We start from the raw sequence: 18099 nt of genomic DNA on the forward strand, positions 1-18099 counted from the left end.
ATCTCACAAAACAAACTAAGGGTTGCTGGGGGGAGGGGGGGTTGGGAGAGGGGGAGTGGGGTTATGGACATTGGGGAGGGTGTGTGCTATGGTGAGTGCTGTGAAGTGTGTAAACCTGGTGATTCACAGACCTGTACCCCTGGGGATAAAAATACATTATATGTTTATAAAAAAATAAGAAATAAAAAATTTAAAAAAATAAAATAAAATCTTTAAAAAATAAAAATAAAAATAAATCTTTAAGCAAGTGATTCTTAATCTTGGGATCGTGAGTTCAAGCCCCACACTGGGTGTAGAGTACTTAAAAAATTAAATCTTAAAAAATAAAAATTAGGGCACCTGAGTGGCTCAGTCAGTTAAGTGTCTGCCTTCGGCTCAGGTCATAATCCCAGCAGAGTCCTGGGATGGAGCCCTACATCATGCTCCCTGCTCAGCAGGGACTCTGCTTCTCTCTCTGCCTGCTACTCCCCGTGCTTGTGCTCTCTCTTGTTCTATCTCAAATATGTAAATAAAATCTTTAAAAAAAAAAAACTAAACAAAAATTATTATACAATATTCTCATTTATAAATGTGAAATAGGAGTCCATAATCAGAGTGAAACACAATCCTTATTCTACTTTTAGATTACTCTGAATAAAGACATTGAAGTACATCAAACAAATGGATCACACAGTTCTTTTTCCGGTTGTTTATTTTTAGGATTTTATTTATTTGAGAGAGAGAGAGAGAAAGCATGGGATGGAGCACAGTGGGAGGGAGAGGAAGAGAGCATCTCTAGCCGACTCTCCACTGAAAGTAAGACCAATGCAGAACTCAATCTCACCATCCTGAGATCACAACCTGAGCCAAAACCAAGAGTCAGACGCTTAACTGACTGAGCTACCCAGGCACCCCTGGACCAATTATTTTTTTTTTAATATCTGTAAAGACTACATGCAACAAAACATGGAAAAGTTCTTATGTTAAATGCAAAATACTGGGTATTGTGATTATGAGCACATAAAATATTTTTGCCCAAGAAAAGGCACAATGTGTAAAACATGAAAACAGTTTAGAGTGTCTAGGACTATGAGTACTTTTTAAAAAATTTTACATACCTGTTATTTCTTCAATTACACAAAGCTTTTTAAACCTCCCTACTCTGTCCACAACGATCTTTACAGAAATTGGATGAAGACTCACAAGTTAGAGAAAAACAGATCCTTGACACATCAGAAGAGAAACACTTCTTTTGACTTTTTTCTTGGTTTATTGCCCAGTTGGTGTGTACACTAGACTATAAAAACAAGGAACTACTCTACTGAAATGTGAAGATATGTCCTTCCTAATTTGTAGTTAAGACATCTGACTGGCTTAGATTGGCTCCTTTTCATCTAACTCTGCCTCCTTGCTATCTTACTTAGGCAATCAATCAAGTCAGGGAATATATTTATTGACCAATTGTCTTAGCAATCAGGCTGTACTTTGCCGTCAAACTCCTGAGATAAGAGATTCCATCACATGTAAGCTGAACATAGCCAAAAGAAGTGAAGCTTGGATGCATCTACACAAAATTACTATATGAAGAAATTTTTTTGTAATTTGTTTCAGAAATAATAACATTTTGCATCTTACACTTTAAAACACCTTATTGACAGGAAAAGAGAAGTATAACTAGAGAATGTAAATGGCCAAAGATTTCTAAAATGTTTGAGCTTTTTCCAATAAATAGCAAAACTTGTCAACAATTTAAAAAGCGCAAAATTATTATCTCAATACTTTTTTATTTTAAGGTTTTATTTATTTATTTGAGAGAGAGAGAGCACGAAGGCAGGGGGCAGAGCAGAGAGAGAGGGATAAGCAGGCTCCCAGCTGAGCAGGGATCCTGAGATGCAGGCCTCCATCCCAGGACCCTGAGATTACAACTTGAGCCAAAGGCAGAGACTTAATGGACTGAGCGACCCAGGTGCCCACCTCAATGCTTTTAATGTTAACTTACAGGGAAAATGAGATGATGACTATGTAAATAGGTAAAATCCTTCTGAAAAGCAATTTTACAGGTAATATGCATCTAAAGTTATAAAAATCTTCCTATCTTTTCAATTAAAATGGCATTACTGAAAAATTTATCCAAAGGAAAACATCAAAATAGGAGCTCCAAGAGAGTAAGAACTTAGTAACCTTTGTATGTGGACCACTCTCAAGTATGTTGAAAGAAAAAATGAAATATTCCTAAACAAAGAAAAAGATTGTTTCCAAATTTCTGTTCTTATTTAAAAAAATAAATAAGAGAGGCACCTGGGTGGCTCAGTGGGTTAAAACCTCTGCCTTCAGCTCAGGTCATGATCCCGGGGTCCTGGGATCGAGCCCCACATTGGGCACTCTGCTTGGCGGGGACCTGCTTCCTCCTCTCTTGCTGCCTGCCTCTCTGCCTACTTGTGATCTCTGTCTGTCAAATAAATAAATAAATAAATAAATAAATAAAAATCTTTAAAAATGAAAAAATAATAAAAAAAATAAGAGGGATGAATAGTTAAAATTATAGCACAAATTAACTATAAAGCAATCATTTAAAATTACAGAGATGAGGAAAATATCTAGACTATGTTTGAGCTAATATTATGTTAAAAAGTGGATTATAGGGGTGCCTGGGTGATTCAGATGGTTAAGTGTCTGCCTGAGGCTCAGGTCATGAACCCAGGGTACTTGGATGGAGCCCCGCATCAGGATCCCTGCTCAGCAAAAAGCCTGCTTCTCCCTCTTGCTCTACCGCTCCCCTTGCTTGTGCTCTCTAGCTCTCTATCAAATAAATAAATAAAATCTTATTTTTAAAAAAGTGGATTATAAAATGCAACTTCTAAAAGGTTAACAAGCTAGGGTATGGCAAAGAGATTTTAGGTACAATAAAATATGATTAAGAAAAAAAAAACCTGCTAGGCTGAACTTCATTAAAATTAAAAACTTTGCTCTGTGAAAGATATTGTTAAGAGAATGAAAAACAAGCCACACCCTTGGGGGGGGGTATGGAAAATGCATATCTGATAAGGGACTTGTATCCAAAATATAGAAAGAACTCTTAAAAACTCAACAATAAAAACACAAACAACCCAATTACAAACTGGACAAAAGATATGACACCTCACCAAAGAAGATTTACAGACAGCAAATAAGAATATGAAAAGTGGGGCACCTGAGTGGCTCAGTGGGCTGAATGTCTGCTTTCAGCTCAGGTCATGATCCCAGGCTCCTGGAATGGGGGTCCTGGGATGGAGCTCCCTGCTCAGTGGAGAGCCAGCCTTCTTTTCCCTCTCCCTCTGCTGTTCCCCCTGCTTGTGCTCTCTCTCTCTCTCTAATAACTAAATAAAACCTAGGGAAAGAGAGAGTATGAAAATTTACATCATTCATCATTAGAGAACTGCAAGTTAAAACAAGATACCACACACCTATTTGAATAGCTAAAATCCAAAAAAACTAATGACACCAAATGATGAGGATGTGGAACAAGAGCAACTCACTCATTGCTGGTGGGAATGCAAAACAGTATGGCCACTTTGGAATACAGACTGATAGTTCCTTAAAAAGCTAAACATAGTCTTAACCATAAGATCTAGCAATCACACTACTAGGTATTCACTCAATTGACTTGAAAGCTTGTATTTACACAAAAACCCACAGACAAGCGTTTATACTGGCTTTATTCGTAATTGCCAAAACCTGAAAGCAACCAAGATATCCTTTTTAAGCGAATGGCTAAACAAAACTGTTTATCCATCCAGTCAATGGAATATATTCAGCTATAAAAAGAAATGAGCTATCAAGTCACAGAAAGACATGGTACGGGGGAGAGACCTTAAATGCATACTGCTAAGGGAAAGAAGATAATACGAAAAAGCTATATACTGTATGATCCCAATTATACAACATTCTGGAAAATGCAAAGATCAGTGTGTTGCTGGGGTGTGGAGAGAGAAGGATGAATAAGTGAAGCACAGGGGATTTTTAGGTTAATAAAACTATTTTGTATGACACTGTAACAGCACAATCACGACAAAATGCATCTGCAAAACTTACAGATATTTATAACATTAAGAATAAACCTGAAGGTAAGCAAATTTAAAAAAAAAACAAAAACAGCAAGCAGGTTGGGAGAATCCCAGACTGTGACAAGAGAATCTAATCATATTTCAAATGTATTTTAAACAACCTCACTGAAGGGGATAGAGGGAAAAGGTACAGACCTAAGTAACTGTAATGGATTCTATAAGATAAAGGCAAAAGGGACTGCACATAAATACTATACTCTAGTCGATAAAATTGCTTCCCCAAAGTACAAGTTAACAACTGCTATACATGTATACTGGAATTAAATGAATGATGAACATGGGGAACCAAATTTCTCACCTTTGAAGTGGAAATGCACAGATCTGCAAGGGAGAGTAACCAAAAAATCATATGGTAATGGAGTAAAGCTACAGTATCAGTAGGAACTCATGTTTAACTTAATACAGATAAGGATGGTTACGTATAGAAATATTTACAGACATGCATATATACAGGGGTTAATATACACATATATATTCTTTTGTTGTCAGCTGAGAGGACCTAAAAGAAGTTATACCCTGGTAGCTACCACCACCCACATCTAGTGCCCAGATCTTGCTTTCTAATACCATTCCCCATTAAAAATAACCAGGACCCGTTGGAGAAATGGCTGATTCTAGCATTGGGCATGAAATACACAAGATGAGTCCGGAGCCTTTTGTAGTGCCAGAAAGTAAAGTGCTCAAAAACAAAACAACCCAAACATTAATTGGGGGGGCGGGTATGGCAAAAGGCACAGGGGCCAACTGAAAGATCAATCAATGGTCAAAGCTAGAACAACTGGAGCAATAAAATAAAGCAATATTGGATTATAAAACCCATATTATAAAATAAGTATCTATTGAGCCCGTAATGACATAAACGACTGAATAAATTTATACATGGGGGAGAAGAGGCATCCTTCTCCTATGCAGAACAATTCTAAATAAACAGATACTACACTCTAGAAGGGAGAAGGATAACTCCCTACTCCTTAAGTGTAAGCTACGCAGGGTGTGACTCCTACCCAAAGGGTACAGTAGGGGAGAGGGGCTGAGCACGACTTCAGCCAGATGACCAACTTCACAAATCATAACAGTATGTACTCCTCACATGAACTAATGAAAATGGTACTTTACCTCTATAATATTTCTCCCCAGTCTAATCAAGAAAAAAAAAGAGTCAGACAAATTCCAATAGTCAGGCATCCTATAATATACCTGACCAATACTCAAAACTGTCAAGGTCATCAAAAACACAGAAAGACTTGAGAAATTGTTACAGTCGAAATGAGCTTAAAAAGACATGACAACTAAATGTAATGTGGTATCCTGGATGGGATCCTGGAAAAGAAAGACATTAGGACTAGACACTAAAGAAATGTGAACAAACTATGGGCTTAAGTTAGTAATAATACATCAATATTGGTTCATTAATTTAAACAAAAGGACAATACTCATGTAAGATATTCATAAAAGGAAAAATTATATGGCTAAGGTGGGAGAAGGATATATGGGAACTCTGATTTTTTTTTTGTAAATCAAACTGTTCTGGTAAATAAAATATTAATTTCAAAAATTAGATTACAAATTATATATAACAGTATGATTTCAACTTCATATAAGATGCCTACATAAAAGCCAACACCAAAAGTAGTTTTGTTAGGATGATAAGAGGGGGATTATTTTTCTTTTCCTTAGTCTCCAAATTTTCTCTAACATATTACAATACTTTATAATTAAAAGAGTGAATTTTATGCCACTACACACCTAATAAAATAACCAAAATCCAGACCACTGACAATACCAAATGTTGGCAAGGATATGGATTAACCGAAATGCCCCTTCATTGCTGGTGGGGATGCCAAATAGTACAGCCACTTTGGAAGACTGGAAACTTCTCACAAACTAACATACTCTTACCACCTGAACTAGCAATTGTCCTCCTTGGTATTACCCAAGGGAGTTGAAAACTTGTCTACACAAAAAACTGCAGATGTTCATAGAAGCTTTATTCATAATTACAAAAACTTGAAAACAACCAAATGTCCTTCAGTAGAGAAATGGATAAACTTTGCTACATGCAGCTAATTTCCTAAGGGCAAGGACTACATGTTATTCAGCTTTCTATCCCCAGTGTCTAATCCCATGTTCAGGTAGTAAGCACTCACTAAAATTTTTCCCTGAGGGGCACCTGGATGACTCAGTCGGTTAAGCAACTCCTTTCAGCTCAGGTCATGATTCCAGGATCCTGGGACAGAGCCCCGCATTGGGCTCCCTGCTCCTGCTCGGTGGGGGCGGGGGGGGGGGGGCGGCTGCTTCTCCCTCTCCCTCTGCTGCTTCCCAGGCTTGTACTCTTTCTCGCTCTCTCTGCCAATGAATGAAAAATTATTAAGACTAGCACAAAAAACACTCAATAATGGTTTTCCTTCATGCACTTCCATAATTCCACACCTTATTTTTAACTTTTATACTAGTTTCACTGTTTAGGGGGAAGTACTAAAAACATTATGCAAGCTCTACATTTTTCAAACTTTAATATTAGTGATAATTTTGCTTTCTAGTATGGGAGGTAACAGAAATAATGCTTAAGAGTAAAATATGGGGGCGCCTGGGTGGCTCAGTGGTTTAAGCCACTGCCTTCGGCTCAGGTCATGATCTCAGGGTCCTGGGATCGAGTCCCGCATCGGGCTCTCTGCTCAGCAGGGAACCTGCTTCCCTCTCACTCTCTCTGCCTGCCTCTCTGCCTACTTGTGATCTCTCTCTGCCAAATAAATAAAAATAAAATCTTAAAAAAAAAAAAAAGAGTAAAATATGGCATTCAATTACATAAGCAATTTCAAAGTGAGGCTATGTTTTCTTTTACTCAAATGTGTTGAAAATAAAAGTAACTAACCATTATTAATTTTAAAAATAAACACTGACTCCAAGGATAGCAAAATGAGGTAAGGAGTAGTAAGAAATAAACATGTCGACATTTAAAAAGCAAGTCTTTATTTCACGTAAATTCTGGGAATAATCTATTATTGTTTCATCCATGAAAACAAAATGCACCACACTTAGTATAAAAAAAATTTAAGCACAGTGGGTTCCCTCACATGACAGAGGCTAAAGAATTACCAGTAAAGTCTTAAAGTTCTGATACTAAAACTATATACAACATCACGTATTTTGTTTTGATAGGATTGTTAGTTTTTCAATTTTTGTCTTTAAACATTTGGTCAGCATGTAGTACTGCATGGTTCTATTTAAACTATTTAAAAGTAAGGCTGGATGTGAAAATTGGGTTACTTCTTTACATTATGGGATGATGAATGTTAGGTAGGGGTTAAGAAAGTTGCTAGTAGCCACTATGGTTTCCCTAGCCTAATATAGCTTCCCATGTACACTACTATTGCTGAGAACCACCCCCCTCAGTTACTGAACAGTAAACAAACGTAATCAGTTTTAAATCATTTCCCAACACCAACTCGAAGAGTCTGAGATCTGCTGTATTTTGGACCCTTGCCTTCATGGCCAATTTAAATGGAACCCCCAAATGTTTTTAATTTGGTACACTGATCACAGTGAAAGTTAATTAAAGGATAAATTCAACCAGTTTTATCAACAATCTTAGTTTGTAAGTGACACAAATTACCAAAGAAGGAATCTTAATTTTTTAAAGTTCTATTTCACTACTATTTCTGGATTACTATATAATGTGATTAAAAACATGACTCCTCCTGTGATCTGGTAAGTTTGTTCTAGGACAACAGCCTGCACCCTGAATCATCCTCGTTATTTCCTAAACATTCAATTACTCTCAAGAGGTACTATACATGAGTGTACAGAAAGAAGTGTAGAGGGGCGCCTGGGTGGATCAGTTAGTTAAGCATCTGCCTTCAGCTCAGGTCATGATCACCAGGTCCCATCAGCCCTTCATCAGGCTCCTTGCTCAGCAGGGAACCTGCTTTTCCCCCTCCCTCTGCCTGCCACTCCCCCTGTTTGTGTTCCTGCTCTTGCTTTCTGTGTCAAATAAATAAATAAGATCTTTTAAAAAAATAAGAAGAAAGGTACAATAAGATCTCTTCTGAATCAGCAATATAAAGGATAACTGGGTAAGGCAGGGAAATCTAAAATAATCTACCAGCACATAACTCATAAATAAGTGTCACATTTCCTTGGATTCAAAATACCGGCCAGAGAACAAAACTCATTGCTGTTTCCAAGTAAAGAGAGATGCAAGTTACATATCTTGAGAAAACAGATACAGAAAGTAGTTTTTAACCTTACCAAAATCAAAATGACAATAACATTGGGTAAAAAAAAATTAAGTATCCCACGGTGCATTCAGTAGACAAACGACACACTCTACAAGTTATAAACTTTATAGATGATTAAACTGATCAGCAAAAGAAGAGGAAGAAGTTTCTAAAACCTTCACATTTTCCAAGACTGCCAAAAATTAATTTAACCAATATACCAATTTTTTAAAACATACTAAATAAACCTAACTAAAACATGACAGACATATAAATATAAAACTACTGCAGTATTTGGGGGGAAAAAGACAACTTCCTGGTTAATCTCCTGGAATAGTTCTCTAAAAGTAATCAGCTGCTTGAACACAGCTGGGAGAATAGCCACACAAGCAGCTGACTCTCTGCAGACACTCTGTACTTTTCCAAAGAGAAGTAAACTAATTACTTGTGTTTCAAGTCCACAGAACACATAGATCTGTCATTTTAGTTTTGCTCTGAGGTCTGACACAAGAACCTACACTTTTAGATAGCTTAAGCAAAAATAAATCGTTTTTAAAAAGATGTTTTTGGGTGCCTGGGTGGCTCAGTGGGTTAAGCCTCTGCCTTCAGCTCAGGTCATGACCTCAGGGTTCTGAAATCGAGCCCGGTGTTGGGCTCTCTGCTCAGCAGGGAGCTTGCTTCCCTTCCTCTCTCTCTGCCTGCCTCTCTGCCTACTTGTGATCTCTGTCAAATAAATAAATAAAATCTTTTTTAAAAATAAATAAATAAATAAAAATAAAATAAAAACTTTAAAAAGAAAAAAAAAGAAAAAGATGTTTTTATAATAACTTAAGTTCATGGAAGGAAGTACCCATAAGGATACTCAAATATAATTCCTTACTCTGCAACTTCAATACCTTGCAGATAGGTTTATTTCCTCAATTACTATGAGAACCTTACTTGCTTAGCAGGGAGCATACTAACAGCAGGGAGCACACTAAATTATAAACAAGAGACTATATACATACTACCTAGCATTTTACTAAAACCATATTATCACACAATTTAATACTCAAGTACCCCTCACATTACGGACAGAAAGCAAAAATATACTTTGTGGTCATCACCAATTCTTATTTAAGGAGGATTTTCATTCTGAAGGTAGATGGCACGTATAAATCTTAGTACTATATTAAGCTGTGTCTTCAGTCCCCTCAACTCCCAATAGTATGCTGTATGCAGAAACCAAAGATTTAAATTAAAGGAGGCATCTTCAAATCAGAGGAGCAGACTAGGAATTCTTAGAACAGCTAAAATAGAACATTATAGGGCAGAGCACAGTGGGATGTAAGGATCAAACTTATCAACTGTGAACACAACAGTAAGTACACTCATTTTAAGCTTAAAGAGAAGTGGGAGGCCAGGGTGGCGCAGTGCGTTAAGCATTTAACTCTTGATTTCAGCTACAGTCATCTCAGGGTTGCCAGATCCTCATGGAGCCCCACATGGAACCCTGCACCCAGCATGGAGTCCGCTTGAAGATTCTTTCCCACTGCCCCTCTCACCCTGCCTCTCTTTCCTCTCTCTCCCAAATACATAAATTAAAAAAAAAAAAAAAAACTTAAAAAAGAGAAGTGTATATTCGACAAGATAGCCTAGATTGTGAAGTAAAACTTATACAAATTAAAGGCAACCAGCTCCTCACCAACTGTTCCCAACTATGGGTGTTAGAGCTTAGTTGTTCTTAGTTCCCTTCTTTATATAGTATAAGATAGCCCAAGAGACTAGATGCTCTGAAATTCTTCTAATTCTAATAGTGATTTTCCTCTTTGGCCTTGGAAGTTATTCAACCTCTTTGGGTAAGTAATTAAATAAAAACTAAATTCACAGGGAGTCCTAGGTATTAATGCACATATATTATATATATAATATATATATATATAATTATATTCTGACCTCAAAAACAGAACAGAATCCAAACTTCGTAGCATTGCATTCAAAGCCCTTTTTGATCTAACTTCAAGTCCAAATGTCTACAAATAGCAACTTTAGATTCCTTGTTATCCCAAGAACTTTTCATATCCTCCTCCCTTTGGTCAGTTTCCTCAGCCTATGAATTCCTTCCCCCTTCTCTGACTACTGAAATTAGACTTGTCCTTCAATCACAATTTAAAAAGCGTTCTGTGACCAACCTACCCACCAACCATCTCAACCATATCACTCTTTCCTTTAAACTCCATTGTGTAACAAAAAAAAAAATAATAAAAAAAAAATAAACTCCATTGTTTTTCCTTTATCTCCCTTAATTCATTTGCTTTACACACAGTAAATTGTATACTTCCCCACTGCAGTGTTAAACTTCTCAAGGGCAGAGATGCAGGGACTCTGTGATTCATACAAGCCTAACAGTAATTTACACATAGTTTGTGCTTAATTGCTAAACCAGATGGGGTGAAATTAGTGGGCCAACACCAGAAAAGTGATACCCTAAATCACTATTTTTCAAACAGTGGATCATAACCTAATAGTCATGAAATTCATGTGGATCACCATCAGCATTCAAAAAACAAAACAAAAAACTCTGAAATACTGAACAGACTAAAAAATGCCAGAGAGCACAATAACACTAAATATTGTTTTTTGAAACTTGGTTCAGGTGGGGTTTTTTTATATTTTATTGGTTCTAATATAAAATGTATCTCTTACAGAGACTTGCAAGTTTTTAAAAAGATATTTTAAAACTGCCTAAATATTTTGGGGGCAACTGTCTGGCTCAGTCCGTAGAGCATGCAACTCTTAATCTCAGGGTCGTGAGTTCAAGCCCCTTGTTTGGCATGGAGCCTACTTTAAAAAAAAGTCCTAAATATTTTTTTCCACATGTGGGGCTAGAATCAAACCCCCACACACAGGCTTTTAGAGAACTGCTCGAAATCTATATAGCTGATAGTCAAAAAGAATGATTCTAATTGGCTCTAACCTAAACCACCACATTATCCACTGTGTCAGTAATGCCATCATCTAACGAATAAACTCACCACACATCACGTTCCCAAAGCACAGGGCAGTGATCATAAATTTTAAGTGTCTGCCTGTCAACTGAGTCTCTGTGCTTATCATAAGAATTACTCCCAATGGAACTTACCTTAAAAAATAATTATCCTTCAGAGCATGGTAACAAACCCTCACCTGAAACAAACTAGTCAGTGGGGGCTGAAGAGAAGCCTTCTTCACAATAATTTATATGACCCAGACACATCTTCTTGTTACTAACAACAGATCTTTTCCTGGTAACAGCAATGTTGTGGAAGTGATTTCCAAGAGGAAGATAAATGCTATTTTTTTTTTTTTAAGATTTTATTTATTTATTTGACAGACAGAGATGACAAGCAGTCAGAGAGGCAGGCAGAGAGAGAGGAGGAAGCAGGCTCCCTGCTGAGCAGAGAACCCCATGTGGGGCTTAATCCCAGGACCCTGGGATCATGACCTGAGCTGAAAGCAGAGGCTTTAACCCACTGAGCCACCCAGGCGCCCCAATAAATGCTATTTTCAAATTTAGTTTTATCTGTTTTCTACCTCAATTACCTAGGGAATTAGAAGTATTTCCTAGGACTGCAATTATGATTTTGTCAGGCTCTCTTCACTGCTAACCAATAAAGATTGGTTAAAACCAAAATGCCATTATGGTTCCCTGTAACCCATCCAATTTAACAATCAGAGACAGGGTAAATAATGATATAAGACAGTTACATTTCACAATAGAACCAAAGCTCAAAGGCTATCCAAGTTTATAGGGATGTGACTGAATTTTAAGGGACCATTCAGTCAAGAATAGTTGACTATTAACAGCCAAAAATAGCTGAGAAAACAAAGAAGTGGAAAATATACTGGATTTAGAATCCAAAGACCTGGGTTTAATTCTGGTTAACATTCACTAGTGCAATATTCAGTTTCCTCTCTTATGAAAAAGGGACAAATAATACTCCTATATTCATTCACCAAATATTTACTGAATAATACCTTGTATGTGCCATTAGACCTTTGACTAGGGAAGCAACATAGGTATATGTAGTCCCTATCCTCAAGGAATTTATATTTTCCCTATCTCACAAGGCTGTTGTAAAGATCAAATGTAAAAATACTATGCAAATTGTAACACACTACATGAAGTGCAAAGTGAGGGGTGCCTGGGTGGCTCAATTTGTTGAATGTCCTTTTTTTTTTTTTTAAGATTTTATTTATTTGAGAGAGACAGAGATAACAACAGAGAACATAAGCAAGCAGGGAGAAAAGGGAGAAGCAGGCTCCCCGCCAAGCAGGGAGCTGGATGTGGGACTCTATCTCCAGGACTCTGGAATCATGACCTGAGCCGAAAGCAGACACTTCAACTGACTGAGCCACCCAAGCACCTGACTGCTCAACTCTTACGCTGAATGTCTAACTCTTGATTTCCAAGCTCAGGTCATGATCTCAGGGTCAGGAGATCAAGCCCGGCATCTGTGCTCAGCAGAGTCTGTTTGAGGTTCTCTCTCTCCCCCTACCCACCCCCCCCAACTCCTGCTTGTGCCCTCTCTCCCTCACTCTCTCTCTAAAATAAATCTTTAATTTAAAGAAAGTGTGGGGCACCTGGGTGGCTCAGTGGGTTAAAGCCTCTGCTTTCAGCTCAGGTCATGATCCCAGGGTCCTGGGATCAAGCCCCACATCGGGCTCTCTGCTCAGCAGGGAGCCTGCTTCCCCTTCACCCTCTGCCTGCCTCTCTGCCTACTTGTGATCTGTCAAATAAAAAAATAAAAATAAAAATTAAAATAAATAAAAATTTAAAAAGTGCAAAGTGATATGATTTTATTAACTTGTTCTAACCCTTCACCGCATACCTTTATTACAACATTTAGAAAGATTCAATAAAGTCTAAATGAGCAGATATAATAGTCTTACCGAATTGATTTTCTAAGGGCTGGAGTTGAGGAGTCTAACAAATCATTATTTGTTAGTATAGTCTTAGCTCATAACTCTCAATACAACCACGAAGATAAAATGAACTGAGAATTCAAGACCTAGAACCTGTTGCTCCAGCTATGGGCTGGGTATGTGGGTTGCAAAGGGAGTAAAAAAAATAAAGACTTTTAGGCCCCATGCAAGACCTACTGAATCATATATAACCCTTAAAGTGTGAGCCTAAGAATAGATACTTTGAAAAACACACCCAGTGATTTTTATGTTCACTAAAGCTTAAAAATCAGTACCATAAAATTTTCCTTTGATCAATAACCATGATTTCAAACATCATTTCTAAAATCTACCTGGAAAATCTGGGCCAAATAGAATTCATCTATAATTGAGAAAGCAGCTCCTGAGAAGGTACTTAGCAGTCAACATTAAATGACTCACACTTAACTTGTAAAAATATTTCTTGTGGCACCAACCTCTTTATCCCAAACTTTCACATTAAATGAAGCCAAAAAAAAAAAAGGAATGGCCATGAGATATTCCTATAAAATGAACTCCCAATAAACAAATCTACATAGACGTAGATATATATACAGCTTTAATTTTTTTTCTTATGGTTTAACTTTTAACAAGGGAATCACTTCTCAGCCTTTTGGCTAAGATCAAGTGTAACTTTAATAAAGGAAAGTTGATGGGTAGATTATCTTGACGCTATGAAGAGGAAAAGCAGGATTTTAAATGCTTGCAAGCAATCTTAGGGGTCCATGCTTATTAAAAACCACACCACCCAAATACCAAAGAGATAAAACAAACTACTCAACAGATAAGCCTAATCACTTAAAAATAAAGATGGTACCACAACTATAACCCTTCTCCTGATTTCTCAAGAAATCAGTCAAAAGCCTTTGGAAATACTTTAACCTTAAGAAAATTAACCTGAAGTCAAATATTACTGCACATACCATATAATTAGTGCAAAGACATATGCATTTGGTTCTACTTATTGAAACCATCCCTCCAGGTATATACACATCAAAGGGAAACATTCAATATATGTTACACTGGGAAAAATTACAAGGTGGAGACTAACATTGCTAGCACAAAATTTTCCATCTGTAGTAAAATTTAGAGTCCAGAGGGCTTGTTCATATCCTACTACCAAACCCTGCAACATGACTCTTTCCAAACCAGTTAGAATCTAGTCAGTTTTGAAGGGAAAAGGATAAACTGATCCATACTGAATTTAGTTTAATGACTGTTCTAAGATTTAATGAGGACAGAGCCTTTGTAAGGCAGACTTTAAAAGAAATACAAAGAAATCAATGTTCTTACTCTTGTCCAAGCCTTTAGTCCCTTAAATTTCAAAGTTACTCAGTTCTTTTCACAACTCAATCAGTTGTCCAAATGACTATAATATATGAAAATTGGAATAATTTGTATATAGCAGGAAAGCATCTAAAATAGGGACAAGTCTTAAACAGCAATCATCAAGGTCCAGACATCCACCTATGACTTCATGCAAACTATGTCTAAACAATAATAATCTACCTATGCCTAACCTTGATCCCACTTGGCACTTCAATAACATGCAAAACTTTCCTGGGGCAACAAAGAGGTTAACTTAAGGAACTTGTAGGAGACAAAGAAAAGCTCTAAGGAGTGCTGCCTGAAGAATGCTACAGGAAATTAGCATCAACCTAAACAAAATCAAAACAAATAACAGACATAGATATCCCTCAAGAACTGTGTCTGTTTGATTGCTGATTTCCTCCTCTCACATGAAAACCTAAGGAGAAGAGAAAGACTTTTGGAAGAAGGAAAGAGACTGTAGAGCTGAAGTCTCAGAGAATTTGCCAACTTGCCTGACTCCGTGTTGCAACTATCACCGTTTCCACAACAGTAGCAAAGAAGCTTTACAGAATTTGGAAATCAAAATACAGCTGAAAGGTGAGAAACCATTGTCAGGAAAAAGTCCCATCATCACAACCCTCCAGAGTCAAGTTCTCTAAGCAAAGAGCATTCTTTTGTCCTGCCCACTCTCTTGTCTTTTTTTTTTTTTTTCTCTCTTGTCTTTTTTAAGACAAAGTCCCTACTCACCACGACATATGCACCAAAATTCAATGTTTTCTCTCTATAAGGAGGAATGGGCCTAGCCTGGAACATGGACTGAGGCAAGTCCTTCCATCTGTCCTAAGGGATCATCTGAAGTATTCCTTACAGTACCTAATTTACGTCAAGATTCTGTTATAAAATTGTTAGTTGATATACATATCTATGTATATATAAATATACACACACATATATATTAGAAATGGTTGATCATGTTAGCTGTAGTCATCTACAGAATTACTTTTGGTTTAGTTGTTTGTTTGTTTTTTTTAGTTCCTTTAGTTCTTATAAAGAGTAAATTATTTGGAACTTTATGATAAATTTCTAATTTTAAATAAATACTTCAATTTTAAATTTAAAAATAAACATCTGGATCCAAAGTTAACTTCCAAAGGGAAAGGAAAATGACAATTCCAAGAGCTCCTATCAGAAGGAAACATCAGCCACAGATTTTTAGTTATCTAGAAAGAATAGAATTAGATGCCCAGGTATGAAACAAATTTTGGTCACAACTCCATTCTATATCTGAATGCCTGGGCCCCCAAAGATTAAGAATGTATTACCAGAGAATAAGAAAAGAGCATGTAGAACATTAATGGAAAAAGAAAACATAAATGGAAGGTTAAATAGTTCCAAACAATTACTTTGATGAGCTACTCTTTCTTCAGGTGAAAGGTAAGAGGAAACAGAATGAGTGACTTCCACAGAGAAAGTATGTAGAGGATAAGGGCAGGGGTGATGAGGTAAATAAAAAGGGATGGATTCCTCAATAGGCCAGATCCTCATGATATAACCTCTTTGAAACCTTCAGCAAACCTACTGTTTTACTACAGGAGAGACTGAAGGTTGTGGAAATTATAACTAAAATAACATTTATAAAAAAAGAGAAAGACCTCATGAGGGCAAATCCAAGCACTGAGGGAGAGGGCAAAAGTGTGGAAAAAAATAAGGTTCAGTAAGAAGGCAAGAGATACAGGATTGAAGACTGCTGAGGAGAATGGAGGTAATGAGAGTCAACCAGCAATCACTATATAAATTTTAATACAAAGTATAAAGGCACCAAGGTAAAACCTTGGTGAGAGGGATGGAGGAGGTCTGCACAGAAACTGAAAGCCAAGGCAGCAGAGCTTTGGGATGCAGTAGGGAAGTAAGGCTGAGGGAGTATGAAGGAGGAGGGGCTGCAGCATGAAGAGGATGGGTTGCAGCAGCAGCAGGAGCCTAAACTGAGAAGGGAACGCAGCCTGGAGGAGATAAAGAATAGGATAAAGTCGAGCGAGGTATCACAAGAGGATATAGTAAGAGAGAATAGAAAGGGCATGCCCCAATAAAGAAAGGAGGTCAAAGACCCAAAAGAGGAGCATAATTTGGGGAGAAGCAGGAATGAAGGAGAGCTCCACCATAATCCTGACTAAAAAGTAGGAGTATGGTGCAGAAGTGAAGATCAGAAGCGGGGGGGGGGGGGGGGGGGGGCAGAATAGGGATGCTCTCAGAAGGGCATGGAAATGGTAGACACTAGATTCGAAATGCTTGTGTGATATGGGACAACAGTGTAAAGAAACTAGTGTCAGAGACACCCTCCCCCACCACCAAAACAAAAACAAAGGCATGCAAGCAAGGGTCAGAGAAGAAGGTACACTCTTGGGAGTGTGAATCCAAAAGGGAGGAGAGGAAAGGGACACAAGGCAGGATAGAAAAATGAGGGGGTGCTTAACCAAAGGAGAGGGTAACTAAGGAAAGCAAAAGGAGCGCAGTAGAGGGATGATATTCCCGCAGGAAAAGTGGGAGCCGGCACAGGTCTTGCCTACTTGGTCTAGAGGACAGAGGGACGGTCCATGAGGGTTGACCGCAGCGGGGGTGAACAAGAAACTACGATGCAAAAAATGAAAACTTGGGGAGGACACGACAGGGGCCGGGTCAGAAAAGGAGATTCTGTCAGCAGGGGACATAAGTCCATTATGAGGGCAGCAAGGGGCAGAGCAAAGGGGCCGAAAAGAAGGCAGAAGAATGGGGGCAGGGGTAAAAACAGCGGGGGCGCAGGGACGTAGACTGGTTACAAGGAGGGAGGTGCGGGTTGCGAAAACCCAGGGTGCGGGGAGATGAAAAGGTCAACCCCAAGGAGGTGCGGGGCCTGAGGGGAACGGAGTCCCTAGGGCCGGTTCCGGGGCTGGAGGGGGGAGGGGGGACAGTGGGGCCTGAGTGCGACAGGGGTAGAATGAGATGCAGGGACGGCCGGAGGGGGCGGGGCGGGGTGGGGCGGCGGGCGCCCAGATACTCACACCTCCAGGATGCGGTCCCCCTTGCGCACTCCGGCCCGGTCGGCCGCCCCCCCGGGCAGCACGGCGCTCACATGCTGCAGCGGCGCGTACAGCTCCCCGTTGATGCTCCGCAGTTGCCCGCCCTCGCTCACTTGGCCCCGCACGTTGAAGCCGTAGCCGGACTCGGACTTGACGATGCGCACGACCCGCGGGCCGCCACCTCCCCCGCCGCCGTTCCCGGCGCAGTGGAGCCCAGACCCCCCACCGCCGCCGCCACCCCCGTTTCTGTGAGGGGCTGAGGGGTGAATCCCTTCCCCGTCCTCGTCCGCCATCTTGCGAGCGAGCGAGTCGTACCCCCGCCCCGCTACGCCTCCACTCCCTTCTCGCGCGCGTTCGCTCTGCTCAGCAGCCGCGCGACCCCCGACGCGCGCGCCCGCTCCGCCGCCCGCGGGACCCGAGTCTGTCACAGAGCGGCCAGAGGGGGGAAAGGGGAGGCCGGGGGCGGGGGGGAAA

The 18099-nt window shown here is 39.2% G+C and overlaps 1 protein-coding gene across 2 annotated transcripts in view; it reads right to left on the minus strand.

Annotated features, from left to right (window-relative positions):
- The window catches only part of SNX27 (sorting nexin 27), a 64327-nt gene extending 46228 nt beyond the window's left edge, over positions 1-18099 (minus strand). Inside the window, exon 1 of one of the 2 annotated variants that reach the window (XM_046020177.1) lies at positions 17608-18099. In XM_046020177.1, coding sequence (XP_045876133.1) covers positions 17608-17918 — 311 coding nt within the window. In that variant the 5' untranslated portion in view covers positions 17919-18099. The remainder of the gene's footprint in view (positions 1-17607) is intronic. The other variant, XM_046020168.1, reaches the window with a different exon arrangement.

The sequence above is a fragment of the Meles meles genome, chromosome 1 (genome assembly GCF_922984935.1).
Source record: "Meles meles chromosome 1, mMelMel3.1 paternal haplotype, whole genome shotgun sequence".
In the NCBI taxonomy this organism is placed as follows: domain Eukaryota; kingdom Metazoa; phylum Chordata; class Mammalia; order Carnivora; family Mustelidae; genus Meles; species Meles meles.